Raw genomic sequence first — 24,926 nt, forward strand, 5'->3', positions numbered from 1 at the left:
TCTGCACTCTCCAGAGGAACCCTCTCTCCCATCAGTACTCAGAACTGAATACCAGTTTGAAAGTGGGATGCCTTTTGGGGACTCCTGCACTACCTGCATGTCCTTGTTATACATCTGGCAGCCACCTGTCCCTCTGTGCCTGCGCTCTCTCAAGCTGTGAAGTGACCATCTCCTGAAATGTGCTATCATCGTATCTCTCATCCTCACGAATGCACAACACTGACACCAGCTGCTCCTTGAGTTCCAAGATTCAGTACTCAGGATTTTGCATTTTGTGGCACTTTAGGCACATGTAGTTGTCCAGGACCCCAGTAGGGTCCTGGAGTCCCCACATGGCACAGGATGTGCATTCGATGAGTATGAACAGCCCTGCCATGCCTCGAATTATTTATTTACTGCACTAAAAATTGGAAGTTAAATAAACACAATAAAATGGATATAAATAGAATGAACAAACAGGTAACCACCTACCGACAACTGGTATTTTAGTTTCTAATTCCTAGTTAGACTTAAATGTTCGAGAAAAAATAAAACTCAGCAAAAAAAAAGAAAATAAGAAAGTAAGAAAATACCCACCAGATACTCACCAACTCGCTCCCTGTGCCTCGGCGCTCTCTCTCCCCTTTTGCGCTGTTTGTAGTTCCAAAGTCTCACCCAGCCAATCACCTATCTGTGTTGTCCACTTACCAAAACTAATCTACCTTACCACTATTATTATACCTTACCAATACTAAAATGTTACCAATCGTAGTATTAACCTCAGTAATAAACTTTACTGCTCTAAAATAAAACAGAACAGTACACTTACCAGCTGTTCCTTTCTGCCTGTGTGCCTTAATTAATTATAAGGTAGTTCCATAAATTTTAATTTTATTTTTCTAATTTGTAGCTATTTACACACGCACCCCAATAGTAGTGTACTAACCAGCTATTTACAGATTCTCCCTAACAACAGTTACTCACCAACCAATTACCTTACAGCTTTCCTGTGATGTCACTGTTCACTGTCTTCTGTCTGAATTCTGTCTAAAAAATGGGACCAATGAATTTAGCAGATTGAACTGTCCCACTGCTAAATTGGTATGTGTAGTGTCCTTTTATCTCCTGAAAAACAACACACGCTTATCTATTTCTACCCCATTATTACAAGGGCAGCGCATCCAAAATTATGGCACCCATCAGTACAAAGAACAAAGAACAGTACAGCACAGGAACAGGCCATTCGGCCCTCCAAGCCTGCGCCGATCTTGATGCCTGCCTAAACTAAAACCTTCTGCACTTCCATTGGTCTGTATCCCTCTATTCCCATCCTATTCATGTATTTGTCAAGATGCCTCTTAAACGTCTTTATGGTACCTGCTTCCACCACCTCCCCCGGCAACAAGTTCCAGGCACTCACCACCCTCTGTGTAAAGAACTTGCCTCGCACATCCCCTCTAAACTTTGCCCCTCTCACCTTAAACCTATGTGCCCTAGTAACTGACTCTTCCACCCTGGGAAAAAGCTTCTGACTATCCACTCTGTCCATGCCGCTTATAACTTTGTAAACCTCTATCATGTCGCCCCTCCACCTCTGTCGTTCCAGTGAAAACAATCCGAGTTTATCCAACCTCTCCTCACAGCTAATGCCCTCCAGACCAGGCAACATCCTGGTAAACCTCCTCTGTACCCTCTCCAAAGCCTCCACGTCCTTCTGGTAGTGTGGCGACCAGAATTACACACAATATTCTAAGTGTGGCCTAACTAAAGTTCTGTACAGTTGCAGCATGACTTGCCAATTTTTATATTCATGCCCCGACCGATGAAGGCAAGCATGCCGTATGCCTTCTTGACTACCTTATCCACCTGCGTTGCAACTTTCAGTGACCTGTGGACCTGTACGCCCAGATCGATCTGCCTGTCAATACTCCTAAGGGTTCTGCCATTTACTGTATACGTCCCACCTGCATTAGACCTTCCAAAATGTATTACCTCACATTTGTCCGGATTAAACTCCATCTGCCATTTCTCCGCCCAAGTCTCCAACCGATCTATATCCTGCTGTATCCTCTGACAATCCTCATCACTGTGCGCAACCCCACCAACCTTTGTTTCATCCGCAAACTTACTAATCAGACCAGCTACATTTTCCTCCAAATCATTTATATATACTACAAACAGCAAAGGTCCCAGAACTGATCCCTGCGGAACACCACGAGTCACATCCCTCAATTCAGAAAAGCACCCTTCCACTGCTACCCTCTGTCTTCTATGACCGAGCCAGTTCTGTATCCATCTTGCCAGCTCACCTCTGATCCTGTGTGACTTCACCTTTTGTACCAGTCTGCCATGAGGGACCTTGTCAAAGGCTTTACTGAAGTCCATATAGATAACATCCACTGCCCTTCCTTCATCAATCATCTTCGTCACTTCCTCAAAAAACTCAATCAAATTAGTGAGACATGACCTCCCCTTCACAATACCATGCTGCCTCTTGCTAATAAGTCCATTTGTTTCCAAATGGGAGTAAATCCTGTCCCGAAGAATCCTCTCTAATAATTTCCCTACCACTGACGTAAGGCTCACCGGCCTATAATTTCCTGGATTATCCTTGCCACCCTTCTTAAACAAAGGAACAACATTGGCTATTCTCCAGTCCTCTGGGACCTCACCTGTAGCCAATGAGGATGCAAAGATTTCTGTCAAGGCCCCAGCAATTTCTTCCCTTGCCTCCCTCAGTATTCTGGGGTAGATCCCATCAGGCCCTGGGGACTTATCTACCTTAATACTTTGCAAGACACCCAACACCTCCTCCTTTTTGATAATGAGATGACTGAGACTATCTGCACTCCCTTCCGTAGGCTTATCATCCACCAAGTCCTTCTCCTTGGTGAATACTGATGCAAAGTACTCATTTAGTACCTCGCCCATTTCCTCTGGCTCCACACATAGATTCCCTGCTCCAAATTGTCTTGAATAGAACGTATAATACATTACGCATAAATAAATATGTTTATCCAAACTGTATTTTCATTATATGCTTTGTAATACACAATTACTGTATGGATATGTTCATGTTACATATTATGTAAACCATCGACTATCTTAATAGTATCATGCCATGAGTTCTGTGTTCTCCTACAATATCCACAGGCCCCATGCTTTGTAAGCCTTCCCTCCCAAACAGATTCACAATTGAATCAAAATGATTATTACCAAATGCTGGAAAACTGAAAATATAAAATACTAGAAATACACATCAGGAGCAACAGCAAAGTAAAAGAGGAGGGTAGGAATAACAGATAACCCCCTGATCATGGAAGAGAAGTCAATGGGTTCAGTAACAGGCTATTCTATCAGAACTTCCCCTCTGCAACTGAAGTATCAGCTATTTATTTCCTTGTTCGCTCATTTTTTTTTCAACCCTACAAAAAGAAGCTTGCTGATTTTGAGTTCTAATGGAGGGTGACAACAGAAATGGATGTTTTCTCGTGTACTTTCAGTATTTTCTGATTTAATCGCAGATCTATAATAGCATGCTCATACACCATTAGCAGATTTTCTTTTAGGGGTTCACCACCTTTGCCTTTCAATTATACATGTGTTTTGCCCTTAAGCATATGAGCTGTGTGGATGGAATGGTGGAGGTGGTGGTAATGCTTGATGTGCTTATAAGTGGTACTCTTCAGGTTCTGCTGGAGAGCAACAGGTTCTCTTTTCTCTGTGAAGAGAGCAGATGGGGCATCATCAGCAAATAAGCACATTCATCCATTTGGGCACTGAATTGTCACCAAATATTATTTTGATCAATGATGATTAAGAATAGTTGATTTGAGCCAGAGAAATTCATTCCTGGAATACACTCTTACTTTCATCATCGCATGCATAATGAAATCTGTATAATCACGTCATTTTTATTGCTGTCATTTTGTTATATATTTTTTTCTGTCAATATGTCTTTATTTTCCCATATACCATTTGCAACTACAACTTTGCATCATACACATATATGTCGTGAGCTGGTAGTTTACAGAAATATTTATATCTTACCTTTGTGCTCTCTTTGAGGTGTTGCAGCTTCTTTTTCATTTCCTGTCAGGTCCTTTTTGTAATTGCTACAAAATTCAACATCTCAATCATGGATTCCCATGTTTGCCTCTTCTTTTGCATATATAATCCATGCTGACACTCTAGTGCAGTACAAAGGGAACACTGCATTGCTGGAGGTGTCGTCTTTCGGACAAAGCATTAAGCCAAGGCTCTGTCTGTCCTTTCAGTTGAACGTAAAATATCCCATAGCATAATTTCGAAGAGCAGGGGAAACCCTGGTGTTCTGGCTAATATTTATCCCTCAACTGTCTATCATTAAAACTGATTTATCTGGTCATTATCACATTATTGTTCGTGGGAGATTGCTATGCAAAAATTGGGTGTTCTAGTTTCTACATTCCAACACTTCATTGGATGTAAATCACTCTGAGACATCTTGAGATTGTGAAATGTGCTACATAAATGCAAGTTATTTCTTTTTAGTTCTCCTCGATAACCTGGCTAACGTTTATCCCTCAACCAAAATCACTCATACAGATTATCTAATCATTATCTCATTACTGTTTGTGGGTACTTACTGTGTGCAAACTAGTTGTTGCATTTTTTTACATTACAACAGGGACAATGCTTCAAAAGTATTTAATTAGCTTTAAAGTGCTTTGGGATGTCCTGAGGCCACAAAAGGCGCTACCTAAATGCACTACAGAGGTCACCAGCAATTGCATTGCCTGAACAATAAAATCTTCTTTTCTCTGCTGGCATTTTGTTGTTTTCTGCTGCAATTGTGCATGCTATAGTTTAATCAAGAGGCTTTTTCTCAATTATATCAGTTAAGTAGTAAATTAGCTTCTTGCAAACTGTTAAAGTATCATTATGATGGGCATTTTGTGATCAGTTTCTTTTTTTTACACATTGCTGCTAACAAAATTGTTTTCTCAGAACTACATTTTGAAAATATGCAATGCTGCAATTTCATTAATAGCTCATTAATTATGACAAAATTCTGCCATTGCATCCATTTTTCAGAAAAATAGAAATGTCAGCACCTTAAATTTATGAAGGTGTAAGGGACTTCTGATATCAGTTTTACACCTCTCTATCTAAAATGAACTCTTCGCCTGAAAGGAGATTTTTTTCAAGCTCTTGACTTGAGATCCACAATAAATAGAAGCCTAAAATTCTTTTACTCAGATGTCAATGAATTGATCAGGGGCTATCTCAGCTTTTTATGTCTTTAAACAAATAGAAAAATTATGAGAAGCATAATATAAGAATATCTTCTTGTGAACAGGGTGAGTTGTAGAGGATCCTTGAACATAAATGGGTAAAAAGTCAATCGTGGGGTGGGGGGAGAATGCACAATTTCCTTCCATGCACTCCAAGTATGTGTTGGGAGGGCCAAAGGAAAGAATGGCCCTTGATTGAAGATGTTCCTTTGCTAAAAAGACAACAATTTATGTGAGAGTCTCACTCTTAACATTTCTTTTAAATACCAGAAAATACAGAAAATTAAAAGTAACTTTTGAATCTTTTGTATTTTTGATATACTTTTATTTAACTGCAAAGTGACAATGATGTAGTTGGTAGTACTGGATTAATGTAGTTACTAAGCCTGATGGTGTGAAAGAGCTGAATTAAAGCATTATATACAGTCATTACAATCAGCAGTTTAGGATGCTTAAACAATTTTATTAGTTCACCTTTTCTAATTAGCTCTCATGCTATGGGACTCAGTAATATTAAAAATTAGTGGAAATAAGCTGGAAAAGCAGACAAAATTTTTGTAACTATTTCATTTGTTTTTTGAACAACCACTGATGGTAAGGTTTTCTCACTAAGGAAACAGCACGGGACTTAACAAAGGAAATCTATTTTTGCACATATAATGGACCAGAAGGTTAGGATTAAGGGTGCAGTGGTCAATAAAGGAAATCAAATGGCTAAACTGATATAATGCAAAATAGACAAAGTTATTTATGTTAACATGTCCATTCCTGGCTGCCAGGTTAAGGAATAATTCAAACAGTGTAGACTGAAACAGGAGATTCCTTTGTGACCATATTTACTGAAAGTAAGTACCTATTGAGCCTGGAAGTATATTTCATTCAGAATGTTCAGCTACCAGAAGGCTTTTCTTAACAAGAGTAAGAGAACTTGTGACCAAAAGCAGAAGTAACACAGGAGGATTTCTTGGTAGGGAGAACATTTTGGAACTAAAATTAAATTTTCAAGATAGCCTACCAAGGTATAAAATAGAAACTGAATATGTTTCAATGTTCTAACTACCTCTACAGATATAATTCTATCTCCTGCAAAAGAGGATGCGGCTCTGAAGGATCATGTGTACAGGCAGTAGAAGGCAAGAAACCAGGTCACTCGTGAACATCAAAATTTTTCTATTTCCATCTGAGAATGTTTTGATGAGGTGAGAAAAGGCTATGATTCATGCATAAGGTGTCTGAAAGGAATCAAATAAATTCTACTGAATGGTAAGAAGTCATGGGTGACTTATTATTGCTATAAAAATCTAGTGAGGCAATCATCATAACTGGGCTGGCCATGGATGCCACAAACCCTAACTACCATGCTGTCCTTCCTGCCAGCTCCTCATGCCATCTTTCATTTGCATCACAGTTTCGATATCTTAACTCTGGTCACCCTCATAATCTTTTTCCAGCTGGAACATATTGCATTGCCTTCCAACGGTACCTATCTTCAGATATATGGTACACAGCATGACCATTGATTGTAATCTCATTATAAAATTCCACGTTAAGGTACACAAGCTGTTTAAAGATTAGTTACTCAGTTCTGTCACTTTTTACCTAAAATTCTTCTTGCAAACTGCATTCCAAAATTGCTTTAATATCTTCAGGATGGTTCAGCTCTCAACATGTTTTGTTTGCATGTCCGTCTTGAAGATGGTTGCCAAGAATCTGGAATGCCATGGATCTTCAGGTTCAAACATGGCCAAAGGGATTACTTTAAGGACAACTAATATAAGTTATATGGGAACTAATTCCAATTCACATAAAAGATTGCCCGTACCGATTCAAGCTTCAATTGGTTTATCAAGGCTTGTGCAGCTCACCTAGATACCATGGTGGTAGTAAGAAGCATAGTAGTGGATCCCAGCTTTTAAGCTAAGATCTCAAAATTGGCAATTGGAAGGAAAACTGGGAGTGAATCCTGAATGGTAGACAACTGAGTGCAAAGGAGCAAGTGCAAAAGACGCAGAATGGAATAACAGAATGTGAGGACATCAAACCAAGAGGGAAGGCTCTGTACAAACTTTTAGTGCCTACAAAGTACTTTTAAATAGATATAGATAGCCTTCAATAAATCTGCTGCAAACAGAGAAGCTGATCGACATATAAATCAGAAGAGATAGACATAATGCAGCACAGGAAATTTGCTTGGGCACATAGAGAGCCAAAACATCATGGCTTTCCACTGGAATAGCTATACCCAGAAAAGTAAGAAACATCTCATTTGGAAGGAAGGTTTGCTAGGAATATGCAGCTGAAGTTATTGCACATGTTTTGAGGTTTTTGTAGAAACGTTTTGACAGAAATTCTTCTGAGCAAATAATAGCCCCCCAACTCTTGATATCTGGTGCAGAAATACGTTCCAGAATCCAGGAAAATGGAGCAACACAGATTTTGTGTTCAAGGTTGCTCACCGGCCACTTACGGCAGGAGAAAGTGTTAAGTAACATGAGACTTGCATGAGATAAGAAAGACTGAACAGTAGATAGGATTCTCAAGACCTCCTTTATGCAAACCAAGACTAATCGGTCTCCTAAATACTCTGTATAAAATCTTTTCCAGTACTGATAACAAATGATCTGGTAATGATACTGTCAATGAGTCACTAACACTGGGAGTTGGGCTTGAACAAAATGATTTACTGGGAATAGGATCAATGGTGCTAATTGATTGAGCGGGACAACAGAAAAGGACTTACCGTGGTTCCATGAGACAACTGGAAGAGGATGCAGAGAATCGGTGCTTCTGAGGACTCTTCTTAGGACACACAAACTGCTTAAACGAATGCTCCCTGGATCTGGAGGAGGAGGAGTAAGGAGCTGCTAGAAAGACCAGAGATTGACCTGATTCCACACTCTTCCGCTCTACTCCCATATATTATGGAATTAATATGTCTATTATATCCAAGTTGTGGATAGGAGATATTTCATGGTTTAGGAGCAGTCTTATTAAAACCGCAGCCCTTAAGCAGATCAGTTTATAAGAGTTAAGCCAAGCAAGTGTCTGACAAGTTCTGAACTGCTCTCCTTTAAGCTGTCATTACTGCTTCCAAGTGAGAGTGTAGCTCTTCCTGTGATTAAGATCACAGTAGATTTGTTAAAGTATCACCAGGCAAGCAGCAGTCATCCCAGTGTGTTAACTACTATTCATTGTGATTTAAGAGTTGGTTTAAATGCCATTAAGCTTGATGTCTGATTATTTTCTGCTTTAAGTATTTCATTAGGAAATTAAAAGTTAGGAAAATTATTGTTGGGCAAATTTGGCATATTTAAAACATTAATATTTGTATCCTCTACAGATAGTTTGACTCCTGATAAGCAGTCACAGGGATTTTAAAACCATGGATTGCAAGAATCAAGAGATACAGACAGGCTCCCTGGTTTGAGGTATCTCGTATTTACACATGATTACCAAAATTCACCTGCTGCCTGACAAGCAATTTCATTAACTGCTGCAGGAGTATGAATTGTCAGGTCAGACCAATCCCCAAGACCAGAGCAAAACATGGCTGCAGCAGTGGCATTATACAGACTACAAAAAAAAAAGAACAGAAAATTATTCTATGTGCCTCTTAATAGGCAGGATGCCAATTTGCACACATCTAATTTACCCAATTCAATCTCCATGGCATATTTCTCAACTCAGATCTGGTATTGAAGATTTGTCATCCACTTTTATATCTGCAACAACGTCTGTCAAACAAAGAACCTTTTCCAGGTCCAGAACACTTTTAAATATCTGATTAAAGCCTGCCATCCATTGTCAACATTTCCTAAGATCATTTTAAATGAGAATTTGCTGTATACTGATCACTTGATGAAGACACATTAGTATCAGGAACAAAAGCTTTGAAGCTTACCACTTTTTCCTTGCTGCTAGAATAACTTTCATTCAATAGTCTTCTACACAGTCTTAAAACAGCACATGCTATATGTAAGATCTAACTTTAAACTTACTTCTTTAATTAGATTGTCATTTGCTGTTTCATTGCAAGGAAATTAAAAATGTTGCAAACCAGCACATGAGCACTATATTACAAAAACAGTAGAAGCAAATACAATCAATTCAACCCATCAAGCTTACCCTCATAGTCTGGTTAATGCACAGTACTCATTCAGACTACTTTCAACTCCTCTTTGACTTTGAGACAAAGTTCATTGTAAACTTAGAAATCTGGGCTGGATTTTATTGCGCTTTGAACTCGGCAGCCTTCCGACACAGAAGGGCTTGAAGCCCTTTAAAAATTGTGCTGCTGCCTGCGCAGTGGCGCAGGACGCCATTGCCATGGACGTGGCTGGCGCCCCCTCTACATCGTCGGAGGCTGATTTAAATAGAGCGTGCAGAGCAGCTGCCCCCGATGATGTAGAGGGGGCGACAGCCACATCCATGGCAACCGCGTCCGGTGCCACTGCGCATGCGCCAGCACAATTTTTAAAGGGCTTCAAGCCCTTCAGTAACATTTTAAAATTTGAAGATCCCGATCTCTGGGAAATGAAAATAAATTTTAATATGAACTCTAAATCCCGTCTCCCACCCCCCCAATGGGTAATTTCTATATTAATTGCCCTCTCCCCCATAATAAACTTTTAATATCCCAAACTGTCCCCCCGAAATTTGTTCCCTTTGACCCTCAACTCCTTCCCACCATACTCACAGCCAATAAAAATAGTTTTTCCTGCTCCCCCACCCACTCCTACCCTGAAAATTTTATTCCTCCCCCCTCTCCACCAGGTTCTCACCTCGGAACTCCATACGTGTGAGGTGCATTTGGCGGACGTAAAATCGAAGTGGGACGGCCGCCGCCTGCAGGTAAGTTAATTTAAATCTCATTATTGTTCATTTAAATATTTAGATGAAGGCCCCGCCGCTGGTAATATGCGGCGGGCCCTTCTTGACGTTGGGGGTTGAGGCGGGCCTCTCCCTGCTGAATTTTATGGAGCTCCCCGCCGCGGCCCATAGTGCCAAGGGGCTGGTAAAATTCAGCCTATCTGTCTAGTTTAAATGCTTCAACCAAGTCCACATTCAGTGACCTAGATAATTGTGTCCTCATAAGTCTAAACTTGAAGTAATTCTGCAAATGGAATGTGCATTTAGATATCATATTGTCATATTCCCTCGTTCTCCATGGCTGGTTCAACACAAAGCACCTTCGCATCCATTCATCCTCATTTAATTAAGGAGCCCTTCAGCTTTGATTTTCATGCCCTTTCTGTCCTCAATAATTTTCCTAATACATTACGCAATATGTGAAACAGCGAGCACCTTCATGTTACCAACAAGTAGACAATAAAGCTTTCAATTGTTCTGTTACAACTCAGTCAAACATTTGACTTTAACTTCCAGGTATCCTACTGTTTCCTTCACATTACACCACAGAGTAATGACTCGATAAACCATTCTACATTTATTCTACTGTCTGCATCATTAGGCAAATAGTGCACCATAGCATGACTCTCAGTAAAAGCCATGACACAGCATCACCTAGATTATTTTATGCTTCAACAAAGTGTTTGGATCATTATCTTGAAAACTATGACATATATTTTTTAATCCAATGTTACATTGGAAAGCAAACTAAAAAAAAGTTATAAAAGCAAAATACTGCAGATGCTGGAAATCTGAAATAAAAACAAAAAGTGCTGGAAATACTCAGCAGGTTGCCAGCATTTGTGGAGAGAGAAGCAGAATGAACGTTTCAGGTCAGTGACCTTTCATCAGAACTGGCAAAGGTTAGAAATGTAATAGGTTTTAATCAAATAAAGCAGGGGTGGGGCAAAAGAGAACAAAAGGGAAGGTGATCGGACAGAGGGTCACAGAGAATAGCTGACAAGGAGGTCATGGAGCAAAGGCAAAGAGTGTGTTAATGGTGTAGTGAAAGACAAAGCGTTAGTGCAGAGAGGGTATTAAATGACAGAATAATGAAAGCCCTAGCCAAAAGCACAAACATGAATAAAACAGTGGGTAGGCACATGGTAAAAAAAATTGAATGATGCAACAAACTAAAATAAAATAAATTACACAGTTGCTCCCAGACCTGCTGAGTATTTCCAGCACTTTCTGTTTTATATTAAAAAATGTTATTCATTTTCTTAATAATTATTAAGGAACACAGGACTTCAGTCTAATTGCAGCTTCCATGTAGATGGTCAATGACCTTGTACAATAAACATTACTGATGAGACAAATATTATGCAGTAAAATGAAGAAACCCTCAGCTTTTGTTTTAATTTAGTCATTCTTATAAAGTTACATTTATGATATGTTGAGACTGATTATTTTTTACAGTTTAGGATTTTGTTTTGCTTTTCCAATTTTTCATTTGCTGTTCTGAAAACACTGATTTGTACTGGATACAGCTTCACAAACATCAATAGCTATCCAGTGCCTTACCCAAGTGGCTATTCAAGGGTCAACCTGGCGAGTGCTGTCAAAAGGCTACTTAATCCTACACAACAACACTGCCGATCCACACATGCACACCTTCCATCAAAGATCATTGGATAATGTTCTTGAGCAGGAACCTGCACTAGTTTTCCCTTTCCTATCCTAGGAGCTTTGAGGCTAACTGTATCACTCTCACTCTCCCAGCTGAGGCTGGCTAACACAGCAGAGACTAGAAACTGAAGCTCGGACCTCCCCAACTCATTTGTATCGGCAATTAGGATATTGGGGGTTCTCTCAAGTGGTAAAGTCATGGAATCCCCAGGAAAAATGGCTGTTTCTGCTGTTTAACCAGGGTTTCCATGGCTGTTTCAGTAAAATTGTGGCAGACGATCAGGAAAACCCCAAATAAATTCATCCCATTATCTTTAGAAATAAATGCATTACTTGCAACTGCTTTATTGTTCCTAATTCTTGTTCAAAAATTCTCACAAAGTGAACACAATTCTAAAATTAAAACGATAGAGTTAATTCTGTGGTGCTACACTCTGAGCAAGAACTCTGCTGGTGGAAAAAATCAGCCAGAGAATTGGCATTACAGTATTCTAGTTCCAACTCCACTTAACTCTTCTTTTGACAATGGCTTCTCTGCCAGGAATACAAGGATTGTGGAATTAGCCCTAATGCTTTCAATTACATTGGGTCAGATTTTGCTTTAAAATTACAGTGAGGTCAAAGATGCTCTCCATTATTTATGCAAAGATACTGAAACTGCTGAAGAGGTGTTCAATCTCGGTATTCGTCTCACCATTGAATTTATTGAATAGTGTGAAGTTTTGATATTTGCATGCTACAAATGAACTAAACCTACCACAAAGTTAAGTCTTATCATTTCAAGGTTAAATACCCTTTTAACCAAGTGATATGTGTTAATTACTTCCAATCAACCTCTATGGCACTGAAAATTAACTATTACTAGCATGTTAATTGTTGTTGTTGGAGATTTTAAAAATGTCTAATTTAATGTAATTTATTTTTTACTTTTCCTTTCTGTCTCTTGTTTGTTTCTCTTAACCCAATCTTTCATTCCCTCTCCTCACTTCTCTTTCTGCACCTGACTTAATATTGAACTCACCCACTCTCATTCAACTTCTTTCTCAGTCATTATGCTGCTAATTTCACAATGCTTCAGTGTAATTGTTTTAAGGTGATTCCCAGTTGCTTGCTCTGTTCATTCAGATCTCCGATGCCCTGTTTCCTGCACTGCACTGTTATCAGCTTGCACTTTCAGCAACTTGCCACGCAAAGTATTAACAATCTAAATGTGCAAGGGGAGGTCTAACTAATGGTAGATGCCATTAGATGCCGTACTACAGCAAAATCTGGGCCATTAAGTTAGATTAAATACACTGGCTTGGAGTTTCTGCTTTATTGTGCTTTTTTGATTAGGGCAAATCTCCCCATTTCGGTCTAACTGGCGCAAAAGATCATGGAATTTTAAGCAGAAATTACGTTAAGCGCAACCGAATTTCACAGAATCACAGAATTGTTGCAGCACAGAGGAGGCCATTTCACCTGTCGTGTCTGCGCCAGTTCTCCAAAACAGCAATTTACCTAGTGCTATTCCCCAGCCTTCTCCCCATAGCCCTGCACATCCTTCCTTTTCAAACAACAATCCAATTCCCTCTTGAATGCCTCAATTGAACAAACCTCCACCACACTCTCAGGCAGTGCATTCCAGGTTATGAAAAAGCGTTTCCTCATGTCGCTTTTGCTTCTTTTGCCAATTACCTTAAATCTGTCCCCTCTTGTTCTCAATCCCTCCACCAATGAGAACAGTTTTTCCCCATCTACCCTGTCCAGACTCCTCATGATTTTGAATGCCTCTATCACATCTCCTCTCAACCTTCTCTTCTCCAAATAAAACAGCCCCAACTTCCTCAATTTATCCACATAACTGAAGGTCCTCATCCCTCAAACCGTTCCTGAGAACCGTTTCTCCACTCTCACAAATGCCTTCACATTTTTCCTAAAGTGTGGTGCCCAGAACTGGACACATTACTTCAGTTGAGGCCAAACCAGTGTTCTATAAAAGTTTAACATAACTTCCTTGCTTTCATACTCTATGCCCCTATTAATGAAGCCCAGTTTTGACCACTCTCTCAACCTGTCCTGCCACCTTCAAAGACTTATGCACATATACACCTAGGTCCCTCTGCTCCTGCACCCCATTTAGAATTGCACCCTTTATTTTATATTGTTTCTCCATGTTCTTCCCGTTTTAAAATGAAGCACTTCACAATTCTCCACATTAAATTTCATCTGCCACCTGTCCGCCCATTTCACCAACCCGTCTATGCCTTTGTGAAGTGCTACACTATCCTCCTCACAGTGCACAATGTTTCCAAGTTTTGTATCATCAGCAAATCTTTAAATTGTGCCCTGTACGCCAAGATCTCGGTCATTAATATATATCAGGAGCAGCAAAGGTCCTAACACTGATCCTTGGGGAACTCCATTACAAACCTTCCTCCAGCCCGAAAAACATCCATTGACCACTACTCTCTGTTTCCTGTTACTCAGTCAATTTTGTATCCATGTTGCTACTGTCCCTTTTATTCCATGAGCTATAACTTTGCTCACAAGTCTGTTGTGTGGCACTTGAGCAAATGTTTTTTGAAAGTCCACGTACACCACATCAACAGCATTGCCCACAATCTTTTGCACTAGTTCAAAAAGCATCATGCCAGAAGCAGAACCCGCCCACAAAACTGGCCATGCCAGCAGAGTGAATTAATTACCATTGGGCATTTCTGCTAATTGTATCGTTGGCAGGCCCTCAAGGAGACTCCAAAATTTCAGCTGGATGTTTTGGGCATAAGGACACCAACAGTATGTTTTGAAAGGTTTTTAATTTTTTTTTAATTGATGAAAGGAACTGACTACTTTACCCTGATCTAACAAGAAAATAGTTTGTATATTTCAGTCATTTAAAATTGGGTTACAAACAGTTGGTGGATTGACACAGATAAGAAAAGAATGCTTATTTTTTGTGGTAAATCTGTAATATAACCACTCAAATATATCAAGTAATATTAAAAGATAGAATTAAAGCTCCAAAACCTTTTGCTGCAATTTTTGACGTTATCACTTATTAGTGGAAGTGGAAACTCTACCCATTCTTTCTAATTTACAATTATTTTTATGTGAAATTTAAAATCAAATATTGCTTGTTTTATTTTCATGAGTACAGCATTTACATTTATAATAAGCAAAACAAAAAAGTGTTAAATAGAAAACAGCTATTTCAGTAAATTAAAGTGCATTTTTTTAACAATGCTACTGTACAGTTTTGTTTATGTTACAAATCTATGGCATTTGTGACTGAGTAAAATTCCCAGTGACTGGGCCATTATGAGCATTATGAGAACAATAGCAATGACTAAAATACCACAGCGTAAAATAAAACCTCTTGGAAACAAAGACGTTAAAAGCTCAATATCTGTCAAACAGAATTGTAGTTATATGAAAACTGAGATCATAACTCAGAAGTACTTAAAAAAAAATTACAGGTGCTTTGATTATGTTTTACTCTCTTTCACTATGAATGTAGCCTGTGTACCAATCACCAAGATCTAGCTGTGGGAATGGAAAGGCAGTGATAGGACTTTTTTAATACCACTCTGTGACCAAGAAGCCACAAAATTCAGCTGTGCAGTGCTGCTGGTCGAGGTGCTATGGGAGCCCCCGCCTCTTGACTTCTGGTGTGTCCCGTGCCAATCACCATCTTAGGAAGGGCGAAAGCGGGGGCGTCCCATGCATTTGCCAGAAACATGCAGAGTGGGCGGATCTGTGTTGAAAGTTGATTTGACACTCAATCTGTCCTGATGGACCTCTCAGTTCCTGTTAACGCCCTCTCTTAAACACTCTCAGCTGAACACGCATTCAGTTTTACGTGGGAGCCCCCACAAGTGCTGTTTAAAGGCACCAGCAGGCGACTTTCAGGTGAGGTGCTTTTGACTTTGCTGCTGCAAAGTAACACTTAGTGGAAGTGATGTGTGCTTGTCATTGGAGGAGCTGTCAAAAGTTCTTTGAGTCAGATGGGAGTGGTGCTGGACCTTTGCAAGGAGTTGAATGGTTTTTGAAGGCCCTTGAGCAGAAAGCTTGCTCTTACTCATGCGAAAGTTGTAGTCCCTCTTGAGCTGCAGCATAACAGGGAGATGGAGCACAGACTACAGAGAGAAGCTGTGCAGAGGGGGAGGAGGAGGAGGAGGGCTCACAACAGAGGGCCATACCCATCCTATGGTCTTGAGAGCTCTTCTCCTACCTCCACCTCAGCCAGGAGCAGTGTCTGAGGTGGCAACAATGCACTAAGGAGGTGGTTACTGAACTGTGCCACCTCGATCACCAGGTCCATAGCTGTCAAGGTCACCAACACCCTCAATTTCTATGCCTCACAATCCTTCCAGGCTGGAGCTGGTGACATTGCCAATATCTCTCAGTGTACCATACATTGCTGCATCAGTAGTCAGCGAGGCCCTGTACGCAACGAGAGGAGACTTCATTGTCTTCCCTCTATGCAGAGGGTAGTTGCAAGAACAGGTATGTGGCTTTTCCAGGATAGTGGAATTCCCAATGGTGCAGGGAGCCATTGACTGCACCACGTGGCTCTGCGGATGCCACATTCCAACGAGGAAATGTACCGAAACTGCAAAGCATTCCACTCCCTTAGCATGCAGTTGGTGTTTGACCATGCACAGAGAACATTCTACACTGACTTCCCCCATGCCTCAGCTCAACTGCTGCTGAAACCCTCATTCATGCCTTTGTTACCTCCAGACTTGATTGTTCCAATGCACTCCTGGCTGGTCTCCCACATTCTACCCTCTGTAAACTTGAAGTCATCCAAAACTCTGCTGCCGATGTCCTTACTTGCACCAAGTTCCATTCACCCATCATCCCTATGCTCCTTGACACACATTGGCTCCCAGTCAAGCAATACCTCATCCTTGTTTTCAAATTCCTCCATGACCTCACCTCTCCCTATCTCTGTAATCTCCTCCAGCCCCACAACCCTCTGCGATACCTATGCTCCTCTAATTCAGATCTCTTGAGCATCCCTGATTTTATTTGCTCTAACATTGGTGAACATGCCTTCAGTTGACTCGGCCCCAAGCTTTGGAATTTCCTCCCTAAACCTGTCAGCCTCGCTTACTTCACTTTCCTCTTTTAAGATGCTCATTAAAATCTACTGTTTGACCAAAGTTTTGGTCATCTGCCCTAAGATCTCCTTTTGTGGCTCGACATCAAATTTTGCTTTATAAAACTCTTGTGCAGCATCTTGGGATATTTATTACTTTAAAGGCACTATATAAATACCAGTTGCTGTTGTTGTTTTTGTTGGTGAATGCCCACAATTCTGGCAGCTGCCACGATGCTTATATCTTGTGGCAAACAGCCATTCCCACCATGCAAGCCACCACAACAAACCAGAGGGTTGCGTCTCATGACACCCCTCCATCACCCAACCACACATGGGCAATCCTTGTACAATGTGAACCAGGCTGCTACCAGGAACATCATAGAGCGAAAAATCAGCATACTGAAATGGCAGTTCTTCATCCTGGACTGCTCAAGGGCAACCCTACAATACTTGGCAGATCACATCTCCAAATTCATGGTGGTCTGCTGCGTTCTACACAACCTGACAACAATGAGAGCACAGCACTTGGCACTGGCTCTACAACGAGCACCTCAAGAGGAAGAAGAAGATGAGAAAGAATGGGAGGAGGAGGAGGATGAAATGGAGGAGGAAATGCAGGAAGAGGAGGAGGAGGAGGAAGGGAGGATGCATCTGGGAGATCATCACTCCAAACAGGCAGTCTGTGAGCAGTTCATCAGATACCGGTTCCAGTGAAAACGTCCCCACATTACCATTGCTCCAGAATTCCCCACCTTAACATCCCTCTGCTAAAGACAGCATCCTCTTGGCCAAAAGCCTGAAATAAAAGACACCATAAAAAAAATTCCAGAACAGTTTTATCCAACAACACTTCCAATATTATATATAAAAATAAACTATTCACCCTTAGTGCCTGTCTTGTGGGTGCCTTTGCCTGGCCTAGAACTCCTGCACAGTGCCACCCCAGTGGCTGCAGGATGGCTGGTGAAAGGCTGCTAATTTTCAGTTGAGAGACTGCAGATGGCCTTGCAGGATGACTTCAAGCAGCTCTGGGTCTTGAGGCCCAGCTATGGACTACAACACCTCAGCATGAGCAGTATCAGTATCAGCTGGTTAGCTGAGAAGCAACAGCAAGGCATTGGCAGAGTACTAGTGGTAGGAGCATGAATGCTGTCATCCTGAGAGAGAACAGCAGGTTTGTGCAGCACTGAATCACTGCCACTCCCAAGGGGTAGCACCTCACCAATCCCAGTAATTTGCTGGAGCACAGATTGCTGGATTGCTGCGTGAGCCCTTTCAGCAATGGTATCTGCAGCCATGAAGACAGCGGTCTTGTAAGATCTCACATTGTAGATCTGCGATTGTAAATCTCTTTAAGAAACACATGACACCAGCTTCTGGATTGCTGCTGTCAACTGAACCTTTATTATCGACTCCCTCTAGTGTCACATTTTGCATGCTACACCAAGCATGTATGGTGACTTCAAATGAACTGCACATTACATATCAAATGAACAATAAATGAACAATGGATGACATTCTTCCCCTTCTTGATAAATGAGAGTTTCAATGGTTTGCTTACATTGTTCTTTTTGGACATTACTTCAATTTGTAACATAAGCACTTAAGTATGGTGGACGTTTCTGTGCATGAGTAGGATATTAACTTGTGACATCAGGTGTTGTCTCATTTAACTCACGTGCTTCATCTGAAATGTCGATGTCTGGATTGTAGGCAACGCACGTGGATGGTGTTTGTAACACTTTGAAGAATGAAGCGTTTTGTGTGATGATTTGCAATTCACACTTAGAAGTGATCAGTGATCCTTTTGTGTTGGTCACAACAAATGGTTGGATGTCATAGGGGTTGTTTGTTTTCTAACATAACCATCACATTTTACAAGCACTTTGTCTCCTGGCTTTAGCAGTGTAGTTCTGAACTTCATGTTTCACTCTGTATTTGCTTTCATACAATAGAGCAGTGATAGTAGGGATTTTAACTACCCCAATATTAACTGTGATAGTTTTAGTGTGAAAGGAATTGAGGGAACAGAATTTATGAGGTGCATTCAGGAGAACTTTTTTGGCCAGTATGTAGCAAGTCCAACAAAAGAGGGTGTACTTTTAGACTTAGTTTTAGGAAATGAAGATGGGCAGGTGGAAGGAATGGTGGTAGTGATCATAATTCAGTCAGTTTTAACATAATTATGGAAAAAGACCCACTGAAGTCGCTTGAACCTCAAGAGAGAAAAGACTCCTACATCAAAACAAGTTACAGCGTGCACTGGGCCCCAAAGAACAGCAAGACTTACTGGCAACCAAAGACTCCACATTGAACTCAAAGGACAGTAAATGCACCCAGCTATTGCCTCAAACTTTTCCCCTTTATTCTTTCTACTTTTTCTGTCTTTATCTGCGTGCGTCTTTATCGCGTATGCATGCTAGCCTGGACGTGTCGCATATTTGTAGTCATGAACTGAATTAGAGTTTAAGACTAATAAACTTCGACCTTTCTTGTTTAAATCTAAGAAAATCCGTCTGATTTGATTTCTTTGCCTTGCAATTGGAAAGCAGTGAACAAGGATTCACTGAGGGGGAGCTACAAACAGTGTTTTTAAAATTAAACTCTGTTTTGGTTAAACCAGGCAAAGGCTGAGAGGGAACTCCTAGAACCCTCTCTCACCTGGTCACAACAGGAGAGAGGACATATTAATGGGACTAGCATCCTTGGAAGTTGATAAATAACCAGGGCCAGATGAAATGTACCCCAGGCTGTTAAAAGAAGCAAGAGGGGAAATAGCGGAACATCTGACCATCATTTTCCTGTCCTCTCTGGATACAGATGTGGAGGATTGGAGGACTGCTAACATTGTACTTCTGTTTAAAAAGGGAGCGAGCGATAGACCAAATAATTACAGGCCAGTCAGTCTAACCTCAGTAGTGGGCAAATTATTGGTATCTAATCTGAGAGACAGGATAACCTGTCACTTAGAAAAGTACAGATTAATTAAGGATAGTCAGCATGGATTTGTTAAGGGAAGATCTTGTCTGACCAAATTGATTAAAATTTTTGAAGAAGTAACAAGGAAGATAGATGAGGGTAGTGCAGTTGACGTGGTCTACATGGATTTTAGCAAGGCTTTTGACAAGGTCCCACATGGCAGACTGGTTAAAAAAATAAAATTCCATGGGATCCAGGGAAATGCAGCAAGGTGGATACAAAATTGAATCAGTGACAGGAAACAAAGAGTAATTGTTGACAGGTATTTTTTGTGACTAGCGGGCTGTTTCCAGTGGCGCTCTGCAGGGCTCAGTACTGGGTTCTCTGCTTTTTGTGGTATATACTAACAATTTGGACGTAAATGTGGAGGCATGATCAAGAAGTGTGCAGATGACACAAGGATTGGTCTTGTCGTAGGTAGTGAGGAGGATAGCTGTAGGCTGCAGGAAGATAGTGATGGTCTGGTCAGATGGGCAGAAAGTGGCAAATGGAATTCAACCTGGAGAAGTGTGAGGTGATGCATTTTGGGGGGTCAAACAAGGCAAAGGAATACACGATTAATGGGAAAATACAGAGAGGTGTAGAGGAAGTGAGGGACCTTGGAGTAAATGTCCATAGATCCCTGAAGATAGCAGGACAGGTGGATAGGTGGTTAAAAAGGCATATGGAATCCTTCCCTTTATTAGCCGAGGTATAAAATATAAGGGCAGGGTGGCTATGCTGGAACTGTATAAATCATTGGTTAGGCCACAACTTGAGTACTGTGTGCAGTTCTGGTCACTTCATTCTAGAAAGGATGTAATTGCACTATAGAGGGTACAGAGGAGATTTATGAGGCCGTTGCTGGGACTGGAAAAATGCAGCTATGAGGTAAGATTGGGTAGGCTGGGGTTGTTCTCCATGGAACAGAGAAGGCTGAGGGGAGATTTGATTGCGAAGTACAAAACTGTGAGGGGTCGGATAGAATGGAGGTGAAGTTTCTAGTCACCTTAGCAGAGAGATCATTGACTAGGGGGCATAGATTTAAAGTGATTGGTAGAAAGATTAGAGGGGAGATGAGGAAAAGTTTTTTCACCCAGATGGTGGTGGGGGTCTGGAACTCACTGCCTGAAAGGGTAGTTGAGGCAGAAACCCTTAACTCATTCAAAAGAAGTCGGATATGCAGCTCAAGTGCTGTAATCTGCAGGGCTACAGACCAAATGCTGGAAGACGGGATTAGAATGGGTGGAAGGTTTTTCGGTCGGAACAGAGGTCAAGTGACCTCTTCCTGTGCCGTAAACTTTCTATGATTCATGGGATTGTTCTGTCCTCAATCAAACTTGCAAACGTGTTGATCATTAGCTTTGAGGGGTAGCTCAGGAAGACGTATGCGCATAGGATGTGCAAAGATGAATGGAGCTGGATGCTTTCCCATGATCGAGTGAGGAGTCACTCTGTAATTGCAAAGAAAACTATACAACTCCTGCTTCCATTGCTATCTCTCAGTAGTAGCTGTACAGATCACCTTTTTCAAGGTATGCATGGATCTCATAACTTCTCCATGAGCTCTTGGCCAATAGGGTGTGATGTTTTCCTGGTGAAGCCCAGGTAGATTGTGAATTTACTGAACTCATTGCTGTTGAATGGGGGTCCATTGTCACTTCTCACTGTTTGACTTCAAACAAAGTGAATATTTGGTCAAGCTTTGGGATAACTGCTTTCGCTGAGGTAGACATAACTATTCCTGCAACTGGGAATCTGCTGGGTGGTAGTAGATTTACATCCTCGTAAATCTCCTCTGTACCCTCTGCTGTCGTCATCAATGACAACAAGCAAGTGCTTGTCAGTGGGCAAGTCTGTGAAGTCTACGCTAATTTCAATCCATGGGCCTGCAGTAGCTCAGTCATGTTGAGCGGCTCACGAAAATCTGACATTATGGTTGCTTGACATAGCACACACTGACTGATTTTTTGCTCCACCATGCAGCCAATTCCCAGGAACCATACCTTTCCTCAGAGAAGTTGCTTGGTTTTGATAATTCCCTGCTGACCCTCATGTGCTAATTCTACAACACATTCTTGCAATGACTGTGGAATAACAATGCAGTTGCCATGTAACACGAGATGAGAAGTGGTGGAAACGGTGAGATAATTTTGAACATTATGAAGACCTTGTAGTTGCAAGCGACTTCATTTGTAGACACTCTTTCTATCACATCTTTCCAGTTTTGTGATTCTATAGCTGTCATACATAGCTGCATGCTTCATCTTGTTTGGTTGCCACTTTGATGTCAGTTAATTTTAGTGACTTTGGCACTGCGTTTAGGTTCACATAGTTAAGATATCATTCAGCAGTATGTTCTTTGTGACTAGTAGGACTGATTGTTGGCAAAGGATGGCACAAAAGGTAGCCTGCTGGGATAAGCTAGCCTGGCTGATACTCACCACGGAACTTGTACTCTTGTAATTTGAGTATCCAATGTTCTATTCGAGTAGGTAGTTTGCTATGCAGATTGTTGAACAGGCTCACTAGTGGCCTATGATTGGTTATCACTTCAAACTCGCTTCCTTACAAGTAGAAATGAAAGTGTAGGATACTCATGTGATTGAAAGTGCTTCTCTCTCTGTTTTCAAATATCATTGTTCTACAGGTGGGCGGCACAGTGGCGCATTGGTTAGCACCGCAGCCTCACAGCTCCAGCGACCCGGGTTCAATTCTGGGTACTGCCTGTGTGGAGTTTGCAAGTTCTCCCTGTGTCTGCGTGGGTTTCCTCCGGGTGCTCCGGTTTCCTCCCACAGCCAAAAGACTTGCAGGTTGATAGGTAAATTGGCCATTATAAATTGCCCCTAGTATAGGTAGGTGGTAGGGGAATATAGGGACAGGTGAGGATGTGGTAGGAATATGGGATTAGTGTAGGATTAGTATAAATGGGTGGTTAATGGTCGGCACAGACTTGTTGGGCTGATTGGCCTGTTTCAGTGCTGTATCTCTAAATCTAAATAAATCTATAGGCATTACTAATCTGCTTGCCATTGATGGGTGACCAGCTTTATCTTTCTGTATGAGAAATGCCAACCAGGTTCATATCCACAACTAACTGGGTGGTTTTCTCAAGAACGAAGTAGGCTTTTGTGCAACTTGCTGACAACCATTGCTTGATCTGGTGTACAGCCTGTTTGTGTGATTTAGTCCACTCCCACTTGGTGGTCTCTTTTGTCAGATTGAGTAGGGGGGGCAGACAGCATAGCGAGGTCAGGAATGAAATGACTGCAGTATGTGATGAGCCCAAGCAGACTCCAGACTTCATGCATGTTCGTAGAATCCGCAGTGTTTGCACTTTCTGTAGATCAGGTGATATTCCTTCACCGCTGAATACATGACCTGAAGAATTCAATTCTGCTTTCATTGAACAGGCTTTGTTTAGGGTGAGTTGCATTCTTCAAGACTTTGTAGGCATGCATGAAGGAGTGTCTCGAGTTCACTTTCAGTGCGACCGTAGATGAGAATGTCATCGCTGATATTTAGCGCACCCTCAAGTCCTTGCAGTGCAGATTGAATCATGTGCTGAAGTTCCTCAGCTGCTAAGTTGACTCCAAAGTTGAGCCTCTTGTATCGAAAAAACCCAATGTGAGTGGAGAACACTGCAAGGTACCTCAATTCTTCTTCAAGCTTGATTTGATAGTAGCCTGCATTGAGGTCAAGTTTAGCAAAATGTTTGGCACCATTCACTTTCCCTATGATATTATCAATTGCCAGTGTCAAATATCTTTCTCTTTGCATTGCTTGGTTTGGTGACTGTTTATCGACGTAGGTTCTGATCTTGTTCTCACTCTTGAGTTTCTTGACAATTTGCATGGGATGAGTTCATTCCTAACATTCTCAAAGTTGTCAGGATCAAGCAGGGACTGAAGTTCCTTCTCTGTCTGCTTTCTGACATGGAACTATATTTGTCGATGTTGACACACACTGGACGCACCTTGGGATCTACATGCAGCTAGCATGTAGCACCCATCAGTTTGCCGATACCCATGAAGTGGTCACCACACAGTTCAAGAATATGTTGGCATGCATAGGAACTGCATATGTGACTGCAATCAAGCACATATCTGCTGCTGTGTGGAAACTGACAAGCGTGTCACTTTCTCCAGATATGACAGAGAGTACAGCATTCATTCTGGTGGCTTTGAATGTCACTGGCATTTAAAAACTCCCAAGAAGTTTCAGTGGTTTGTTTCTGTTATAGGGGAAGATTTTTTTATTCCTGGTTTGCAAAGGATAGGGTAGTCCTGAAGTTTGTTGAACGCTTTATCTCCCATGACGTTGAGAGATGCTCTGTATCTATGAAAGCATCAATCTTTGAGCAGCCAATGTTCACTGTCACACATGGCTGGTTGCTGTGTCTGGAGGAGATCACTAAAGTATATTCAGGGTCATCTATCTCTACATTGGCTACATTCTCTCACTGTTTTGCTAGTATTGGTCTGAACAGCTGATTTTACTGATAAGTGGCAAATGTGAACAAAATGGTTGAATTTCCCATAAAGCTTTACACTGCTTGCAAGCAGCAGGGAATACTGATTGGTTTGGATAAGTACCACCACAGTCGAAGGATTGCTTGGACAGGTTATGGTCCTGTTTGCAAGACGCCTATTGTTGCTTTGCAGATGGTTGCTGCAATATAATGTATGATATGGTTGTTACTGAACAGATTATGTAAATAGACTGTGCATCATGACAGGATGTGATGTAATGTAATCTGTGCAGAACCTTGTAGATAGTTGTAGATGATACCTTAGATGCAAGATGTGTTCAATAAGCTCCCGTTATTTTAACCGTCAGACTCTAAGCCTTGATAGTTATCAGAATATTACAGTTGCCTTGCACCTGAGCAGTGAATACTGTTCACAGGAGTTGAGCTTGAAGTGTGACAGTTGTTGGCAGCCTCAACTTCAACAGCTCTGGACTCTGAAAGGGATAGCAAACTTGCTAACTCCAGCAGCTCTAACAGTTTTTTGTCTTTCTCAAGTGGTTTTCTGCATAATTGACAAGGTGACCTCCAATTATTTGTGCTTTGATTTCCCGTTCAC

The 24,926-nt window shown here is 41.2% G+C and overlaps 1 protein-coding gene across 1 annotated transcript in view; it reads right to left on the minus strand.

The window, feature by feature from the left end:
* LOC137380783 (adenylate cyclase type 1-like) overlaps positions 1 to 24,926 on the minus strand; it is a 430,168-nt gene that overhangs the window by 209,787 nt on the left and 195,455 nt on the right. Inside the window, exon 6 of the mRNA XM_068053137.1 lies at positions 7,996 to 8,094. Coding sequence (XP_067909238.1) covers positions 7,996 to 8,094 — 99 coding nt within the window. The remainder of the gene's footprint in view (positions 1 to 7,995; positions 8,095 to 24,926) is intronic.

This window comes from Heterodontus francisci, chromosome 2 (assembly GCF_036365525.1).
Source record: "Heterodontus francisci isolate sHetFra1 chromosome 2, sHetFra1.hap1, whole genome shotgun sequence".
NCBI classification, from domain to species: Eukaryota; Metazoa; Chordata; class Chondrichthyes; order Heterodontiformes; family Heterodontidae; genus Heterodontus; species Heterodontus francisci.